The sequence below is a fragment of the Castanea sativa genome, chromosome 4 (genome assembly GCF_040712315.1).
Source record: "Castanea sativa cultivar Marrone di Chiusa Pesio chromosome 4, ASM4071231v1".
In the NCBI taxonomy this organism is placed as follows: Eukaryota; Viridiplantae; Streptophyta; class Magnoliopsida; order Fagales; family Fagaceae; genus Castanea; species Castanea sativa.
The window spans coordinates 29,865,281-29,874,770 of NC_134016.1; the positions used below are offsets into that span (position 1 = coordinate 29,865,281).

Genomic DNA, 9,490 nt, shown 5'->3' on the forward strand with positions numbered 1-9,490 from the left:
CCTTACATGTGACAGCTTTCTTTTTCTATAATTAATTATTATCATCACAAGTTGCCACGTCTCTATCTTTACTTTTCCCTAAACCAAAAAAAAAAAATATCTCTCACCGCTTTTACGTGTTCACCGGAACAACCTGTCTCTAAAAGGCGGTTTGTACTTTGTAGTTTAGTTAGATAGGACACTTGGCGAGATAAGATATGAGGTGGCAACGTGTATGTTTACAAGCCGCAGATTCTGACTGACTGACTAAACTTCGCCTCTACATTTCGGCTTCTCGAAATTAGATAAAGCCACCAGTCGCGCCATTTGTTTACTGTTCCTTTTTTTTTTGTCGGTGCCGTTTCGAGTCTACGGCTATGGGGTGAGTGGTTTGGCTTTCAAATTCGGCTACGCCTAGTGGGTCCCAACAACTCCCTCCATCGATTTTTCAAAGTTTTGTTTGACTAATTTTTTAAAACTCTTATTTTATTTAGTTGTTTATATACAAACTTTTGAAAGTTTTTTTTTTTAAAAGGTAAATGAAAATAAAATGTACCTCCTTTCTTTGAGGAAAAAAATATATATAATCTATACCAAATCAACACAAATTGTGAAATTTCGTGTCCCAAAGAAGGAAATTTTTAGTCAGGGCTGGTTCAATTGGTTTGAAGGAGAATTTTTGTCCCAAATCAAGACTCTTAAACAATACAGCACATATTTTCACAATATTTTTTAATTTATGCGTATTTTTATAAGACTTAAACAACATTACTAGAATAACATTACTAAACGAGCTCTTAATTTTTTTTTTTTAAACCTATACCAATTAATATACCCTCAAACAAAATTAATCGGAATAGTCAATTCTAGTTGATCAGTTTGGTCTATGGGTTTTTTTACTCAGCTCTAGTCACATACATATTTTTTCTAATATTATATGTGATGAAATTTTATAAATTATTGTACCATTAATGACTTATTGTGACGATTGTAAATATCTTTTTTATGGAAAATTTAAAGCTTTGAGTATTCATATATATTTTTTAAGAATTTGGAAATTTTCTTAAACCCTACTTACCAATAGACAAGTAATACTTGCAAGATCGAATGATTGAAGACAAAAAATAAAAAATTGTATCTTCATTCATCCAACAAAGTATGGGACTATGCAGATTTTCTTTTATAAGTACTTTTTTAATAGAAACTAGTCGCTAACTTGTGCGATGCACGGAAAAACTAGTTACTCTAAAAAAAAATCCAACAATGAGTAAATAAACATTCTAAACAAAATTAATTGAAATTAATCCAAACAAATAATTAATCAGCCAAAAATATAGTTTTTAATAAAAAAACAAAAAATCACATGAATATAAATAAAATGCACTTAAGGTGAAAAATTAAAATCAACTTACTGAGACGCAAATATCAAAAACCCCAAGACTTAAAACTTTAAAATTTATAGAATCCTCAAATTCTACCTTAGAACCAAACCAAATTCAACAAATTTATATATAACATACCAAATAAAATGTATCGTTCCCTAGGCTAAAAGACATAAGTTGCATCTTTGATTTTTCTCCTTAAAAATAGAGATGTTTTATTTGCCATGTACAATAAAAAAGAATAATTAGTAGAAATTTCAACCCAAAAACCAAACTCACGATTATCAACATAAGTCTTTTTTTTTTTTTTTCAACATTTGTCTTTTTTTTTAGTCCTATCATAATTTTTGTTTTTATATAGATTATCAACGTTTGACTTTGAATTTAAGTTGGACTTGTTAGAAAGAAAGAGTTTCACTCCTTGTTAAGTTTTAATTAAACAAAAATAATTTTATTTTATAAAAAATGATAATAATGAGTTTAAGTTTAAATTGGACTTATTAGAGAGATAGACTTTCACTCCTAGTTAAGTTTGAATTTTAAAAAAAAATTATTTAAATATTATGCTGACGTGAAAAAATTATAAGAGTTTCAGAGGTTTTGATTATATATATATAGATAAGCATTTTTTAATATTATAAGTAATTACTTAGATTTTACAAAAATTAAAAATACAACAAATGAGATTTCCCATTTTAACTTTAAGGTATCATAGACGTGCCTTAGTAGGTGTCTTGTAGCCCACGGCTCTATAGTTTTTTGCACTAAACTGTATCTCAATAATCAAGTTTCAAATTTCACTCGATTCTTAAATAAAAAAAAAAGATTCAAGCTTCAACTCCTTTGTATTTCTTTCTATCTATTTTTTTTTTATTTAAATTATATACTAGAGAAAGAAGGTAAGTTTCAAATTACAAGCATAGGTCACCACAAAGGATGTTATTGGTCCCACCCTTGGCGTGATGATCATTCTACAAGTATAAGTGTTTGTGTGGTGTGAGAGATAAGAGTTGAGGTTCAAGTGTTCAATAAAATGATGTTATTAGTTATTATTATTGAACTATCACTTAAACCCCCGAAATAATGGGTTTCTATTAGCTTAATAGGCAAAGTCTTTTGTTGTCAACCAAAAGATTTGGTATTTGAATTTCATCTACACCAAAAAATCAATTAGTGCCTTAGACTAGTAATAAAGAGTTATCATCATGGAGCAAGTAATGGTTGCATATAGAAGCCATAAGAACACGTTGACTTGCCAAATATATATATATATATATATATATATATATATATATATATATATATATATTTGCAAATTTTTTCTATACATAATTATCATGGAGCAAGTAATGGTTGCATATAGAAGCCATAAGAACACGTTGACTTGCCAAAAAAAAAAAAACTATACTTGCAAATTTTTTCTATACATAATTATATTTTAATTAACATGTTTTGTCCACCCTAAAAAAATTATTGAACACTTTGATCGAGAATCTCCCAAATTTGGATTCAACCAAAATAAAAGTAATACTAGGGATAATAAAATTTCACTACAATTTCACAACATTTCTAGTTTAAACTCACACATGAGTCAACCACAATCTATACATAATTATATTTTAATTAACATGTTTTGTCCACCCTAAAAAAATTATTGAACACTTTAATCGAGAATCTCCCAAATTTGGATTCAACCAAAATAAGTGTAATACTAGGGATAACAAAATTTCACTACAATTTCACAACATTTCTAGTTTAAACTCACACATAAGTCAACCACAACCTATAATTTAAATATATTGATGCTAATGTAGGAAAGTTGTGCCCCTAGCATTACTCACAAAAATAATCTTGACCTCCCAAATACAATAATTAGAGTAATGCTACATACACAATATTTTCACCACAAATCTTAAGTAGAAGACTATTATTAGTTCTAAACTAGACGTAGCATTACTCCTATCCTTAAATCCTTAAAAAAAAATCATATGACACCAATAAAGATTAGCCTATATAACAGCAAAAATAGCCCAAGCAAGAACAAGATTTGGCAAAAAAACAATAAATTTTACAAAATATTCATTAAAAAATCAATTCAAAAACAAAAAATAAAAATCTCTAATCATTTAGATTCATAACTTGTTCAATCCATTTCGTAAAATTATTCGATAATTTCTTCTTCTTTTTTTTTTAAATGGATACGAAGAGAGATGTTGTGGTCATTAGTTCTCCTCGGTGGCTTGGTTCACAATCGCAATATGTATCATGCATTACTCTCTCTCTTTCTCTCATTTGAAAGACCCTCACTTTATGACTGTCATCTTAGCATTCTCAATTCTCACTTTATCACTCATTAGTCTCTTTTTGCTTTTTAAATTTTGTTAGTTGAAGGAAATTGGTAAACTTTATGTATTTTTGTATTTTTTTTGGTGATGTTGATATATTGAAGTTCTCTTTCTATTTCATTTTGTATAATTTAAGTATTCTAATAACTACCTTAGAAAAAATTTATAGAATCACCACTATATCTACAAGTAGCGAACGTTATAAATTGAAATCTTAAAAAAAAAAAAACAAAACCCCAATACAATGTAACTTATTGGAATGGAAAAAGCACCCTCCCTAAAAAATATTTGCTTATAGTTTGGACAAACTTTTTTATTGACTTATTTTGCTTTTAAAAAAAAAAAGATAAAAATAAATTATACCTATACCTAAAAATTGGTTTTAAAATATTATGCATAAACAAGTAAGCTAAATAAATTGAGGAGAAAAAACAAAAACAAAAACAAATCCGTATGGACACTAAAAGTTTACTTACAACAATTTGAAATTAGGCAAACTTATTCTCCTTTGAAATTTCATGAAAGGACGCTCTTTCTCCCCTTAAGGCCCTAACATTCTAAGAAATAGAAATGACACTAATTGAGGTTTGTATTAATGAAACTAATATTTTTATGTTTTCTTATATATACTATCACTTTACTAATTAGAATATTCTATTTTAACAAATATTTCTACCAAATTTATGGTGGAAATGACACTCCCCCATTTGAACTTTGTATGAATGAGTATGAATCTTTTATAAAAGTAGAATATTTTGTTAGGGAAGTCACAAAATGAGAATGAACTTATCTATTGCATTTTTGAAATCTTAAGTAGAGGATGATTGAGGTGTGTCATATCTTGAAATGTTCTATGAGAGGAGTACATGATTTCATAAAATCTTAAGAGAAAATAGTGTAATTTACCACAAAAAATAGAAGGAAAATTTGTTCTAATCCCCTGCATTGCTAGGAAGAAAATAAAAGAAAAAGAAAAACTTATATTTCCACTTTTACCCTCACTTTCCAAGTGAAACTCTCATTTTACCCCTAGAATTAAATCTAAACCAACAAAATTTCCTTAAATTCATAATATTTAAAACAAACTAATAACCTTACACATGGCTTGTCAATTTTGAAACCTATGACCCTAGCGAAAGAGTAGGAAGGCTTTAGCTGAGAAGAATGCAAGAATAAAACAGAGCTATGTGATCTCATAACTGGGCTAGACTCTAGAGTTTGGTGAAAAATGAAGACATTTGGGAGAAGTTTTACATGTTACAGATGCATGTTACCTCTCCCTTACAAGGAAGTGGATCCCACACTTTAAAACATAGTGAAATTTTTCGACATTTGGGCATGCAGAAGTCTATCCTAGGCAGAAAAATGTGTTGAAGAAAGGAATGTGCTAAAAAGTAGGAGATGCAGTGTCTTTTCTCTCGTGGGCTCTATTAATTAAATTTATAAAGTGAGTTATCTTGAAATGTGAAAGTGAGAACGTTATATCGCCTCGAAAGTGTCTAACTATTTTTTATGATTTTATGTATGAAATGCACGATAAATTCCTTATAACCTAGGCTTTACGAACAAAGCAACCAGAATAATAATAATAATAACATTTTTACAACAGTTAATTTGACAGGTTGAATTGATTTCATTATTGACAACATTTTTTTACTAATTATTAACAATTTGCCAGGTCAGCCATTGTAAAAAAAAAAATGGTTAAATTATTTGGGTCTATAAACTTTCTTTTGTTTTATATACCGACACAATCTCGTCAGACAAGACAAGAAGTAAATTTGGTTTAAATCCTCATAATGAATAATCCAAGAAGGCGCGAGAAACATAAATTTCCCAGCTTTTAAACACTGTGAGAGACAACATGATGCATATCCAACTCTGACAAACCAACCATCCCAATAGGCAATAGATTAATCTGGACTCCAAATAAAGTGGTGATTCCTCAGTTAGTCTTCATACATGATTGACAAGACGCAAAGAACAAAAGGTGTAGTGAAAGCAACGACTCCAGTAGTGTAGTACAGAATGCATGGAAGAAGTTAATGAGGACTAAAAATCAAATACATGTGGATTGAAAAACCTTCTCTAAAAGTTAAAGCGTGGAAAATTTTTCCAACCAGTGAGTCTTACTCAATCAGAGGTTCCCAAATTGAGGATTGAAATTTCATATTTTGTGTAATGGTTGCCCATGGAGCACTTAGTGACATACACAACATGGTTAATGTTCCCTACCTAGGCCATTTGGACTCGAAGAGCTTGAGATCACATCGTTAGAAGAAAAGTAACGCTCTCGACACAAATTATTTTACATTATTGTTATAAATTGTTGGGGGTGGCTTTAACATTTTTTAAATAATTATTGACAAGCATAAATGTGATGTTAGTGGTTAACTCATATTAAAATTAGTAAGAATTTGTCACATCTGTAATTTGTAAAAATATTATAAAATAATTTATATATGTAGCATTAATCTTGAAAAAATAAATTTGAACGATAATCAATCCTAGCCGAATCCTTTTGGGTCTCTTATGAGAGAACAAGGAATTTTGCAATCAATTGTGATATAATTTGGATGAAAAGGAATGCAAAGACTAGGGAGACATGTACAATTAATTCTATCCAAGTGGCCCAACAAATGATCAAAACAACAAATGAACAAAAACAATATATTGTAACCACCTACAATCATGGGGAAAAAAATTAAGGCAAAGATAATTATCTTTTATACCTCAAAATGATTATTTAAGTTGCAATTGAGGTTCTAATGATTGAATAAGAGATTTGAAGTTCAATATCCGTCTACACCAAAAACTGATTGGCATTTTGGTTATCATCATAAACGGACACCACAGGTTAAAACTCTCTAGAAAAAAAAAGTTGCAATTAAGGCTCATTGTAATTATTTATAAACCTGAATTCATTTAGTGAACACTCAATGTGGGACTCAACACACACCCGCATAACACACACTCAAATAATCAAATCAAATAAATCTGCACAATTTGAGGTATCATATTTTAACTAAGGATGATGCTATTAATGTGATAAAGTGAATGCAAAACTTTATTTGTAAACCTCACTAGTGTATTGTATTCATTGTAGTAGGCATTAGATCTGTTTTGAGTACATGTGAGTGTTAGCAGGCACTTCATGTCTTTAGGCATTGTATTCCTTTAGCTCATTTGTTTTCTAGTTGGGCTTTGTTTTGTAATTGTGAAGGAACATTAACATATCTGAAATCTCAAGTAAAAATGCTCCCTGAAGGATTGGAAGATGCCAAGATGGGGACTAGATCCCAAACTTCTTTTGTGTATTAATATAGTATGGTAGTTAGCCCAAAAAAGAGGGTTTAATTAAAATGATTTTTAATTTTTAGAATTTAATCTGAACTACCAAACCATTTATTTAGTTTTTAATATTTTTGAACTTCAAGGTCCAAAATTAATGAAATTATAAGATTTGTCCAAACTTCTAGAGTTCTATTTCTATCTCATAATTTGAGAGTAATAACGGGTCAAAATATTTGAATTCCATATATTCCTGTTAAAAATATTAAAAAATGTCAATTAATTATGCTACAAAACTCTTAGTCCCATGAGTTGATTTTTTCTACTTTAAAATACTTAAATGGCGATATTACTTGAGGGGCACGAGGCTTAGGGCACGTGACACTAGTTAGAAATTTTAACTAATATACGAATGTTAAACCTAAATTTAAAATGAATGGATAAAATTTTACGAAGTTTAACGTTGGATTTAACCTCAATGTTCTACCGGATTCCAGCAGAAAACAAAAAGTCAAAAACAGTAATTTTCTTTTTCTTTGACAAGAAGGAAACAAAAGCAGTATTGATTCGAATTCCGTTGGATCAATAATAGTAATTAATTATTATATCAATGAAAAAATAGCAATGCGTAAGTACTAATTAAGAATTTGTTAAGCTCCAAAAAAGGTAGTTTGAGCAAATGAGAAGTCCGCAGAGATTATAACGTAAAAAGTGTTTACTATAATAAGGCTAATGTAAAAATCAATGTGCCCAAAAACACATGAAACCCCAAAATTGCACAGCAAAGCAAAGAAAAAACAGACCTTAAGACCGCTTCACCAGTGACCACACTGAGGCTACACCGCAAAAGTGTTAGGAAATCTTAAAAAGGAAGAGAGAAAAAAAAAACCCAAACCAGTAAAACCATATCCACATGATAATATTGGGAAAACTAAAAAGTCGGGGGAATCCAAATTCAATCAAATATAGTTAAAAATTGACAGAGCCAAAAAAAAAAAAAAACCAAACCCCCCCACTACCCCACAGAATAATAGAGAAGAAAAAGTTTACGTGGCGGAATTTGTTTTCTTATTATGCCCTTACTTTTTCCGCTTAACACGCGCCTGTCACACCTCTTAAATTATTCTTAAAAAAAAAAAAAAACAGGAAAACCAAATCCTATTTCTCTTTTCCAACTACTATATATACCCACTTGCCATTTCTCTTTCCCTCTCACCCAAACATCTCGCATCGTATCTCTTTCTCTCTTTCTAAGGAAAACAAAGAAAAAAGGGGAATTCCTATTCCAAGATTCCAACCCATTACTATTTGTCTCTTGCTCTCCTTGCTTATATTTCCCACCATTTAAGAATTCTGAATTCCCATCTTTAACCAAACACCCTTACTCATTTCTCATATTTTTTTTAAAAAGAAAACCCCCCTCTCTTTCAAAAGGAGGAAAAATCTTTTCCTCTAGCTAGGAATTGGATTTTATATTTCTGAAACTGAGGAACGCTTCTTTTATTTGTTTAATTGGCATACAATGGAAAACAAAAGGAAGCGGGACGAGAATGATTCGGATTTGAACTCGCCCGAGCCAAAACTTACTCGTATTGACTCGGATAACTCGGCCGAGTCGACTCTTCGTAACTCGGAAAACTCGGATTTGAACTCGCCCGAAACACACCTTTCCGAGGAAGACCTACTCAACATATTAGACGACTCGGACATAGTCACTGACCGTGACCCGGCGATTCAAGGCCTCGACTCAGTGATCAAAAGCTTCGAGGAAGAAATACTGGTTCAAGCTCCAGCGCAGGCCGCGGCGCCGGCGGTGTTTATCGACCAAGCGTCAGACTCCGGCGAGTCCCAGCCGGAGCTCGGTTACCTTCTCGAAGCTTCCGACGACGAACTCGGCCTCCCTCCGACGACCTCCTCCGGCGAGGAAGCGAAAATCGAAGCCGTGGATTTCGAGGCGAGCTCAGCCGATCCAGAAGCCGTTGGATTGGATGGGATCTTGTTAGGGTTCGAGAACGAGATTCCGAGTTACGACTCGTTCGAGTTTGGAATCGGTGTTGACTCGGAGAGTAATTTGAACGATAATAATAGCGAGTTCGTGGCATTAGGAGGTTTGTTTGATTATTCGGATCAGAGCTATGACCCGGCTGGTGATTCGGAGTTGCTGTGGCGACCCGAATCGCTGCCCGCTTTGTAATATATACTCACAGACACGGTAGATTTGTTGTTGAAAAGGATAGTTTGTAAATTTTCAAAAGGAAGTAAAATGAAAAATGGAAATATGCATATCTGAAATTTGAAACCGTCTTTTGTTTTGTTCTAAGATTCTAGCCGTTGACACCCATTTTTTTATTTCTAATTTTATTCAATTTTAGTGAATTTTTCAAAAACTTTGTATGAAAAATATTTTTTGAAATTAAAAGTAGCTTAGCAATAAGCTACAATGACGATATGACGTCAATACCAATAATTTATTATTGGAACAATAATCATGAA

General features: G+C 31.3%; 1 protein-coding gene across 1 annotated transcript; it reads left to right on the forward strand.

Moving 5' to 3' along the window:
- Positions 1 to 8,196: 8,196 nt before the first annotated feature.
- On the forward strand, positions 8,197 to 9,289 carry LOC142631820 (uncharacterized). The gene has a single exon (XM_075806140.1). The coding sequence runs from the start codon at positions 8,520 to 8,522 to the stop codon at positions 9,189 to 9,191; it is 672 nt and encodes a 223-aa protein (XP_075662255.1). The 5' UTR covers positions 8,197 to 8,519; the 3' UTR covers positions 9,192 to 9,289.
- The last annotated feature ends 201 nt before the right edge of the window (positions 9,290 to 9,490 follow it).

Excerpts from the sequence above, each read along its gene's own strand:
- LOC142631820 (XM_075806140.1), top strand. The coding sequence starts at position 8,520 with ATGGAAAACAAAAGGAAGCGGGACGAGAATGATTCGGATTTGAACTCG.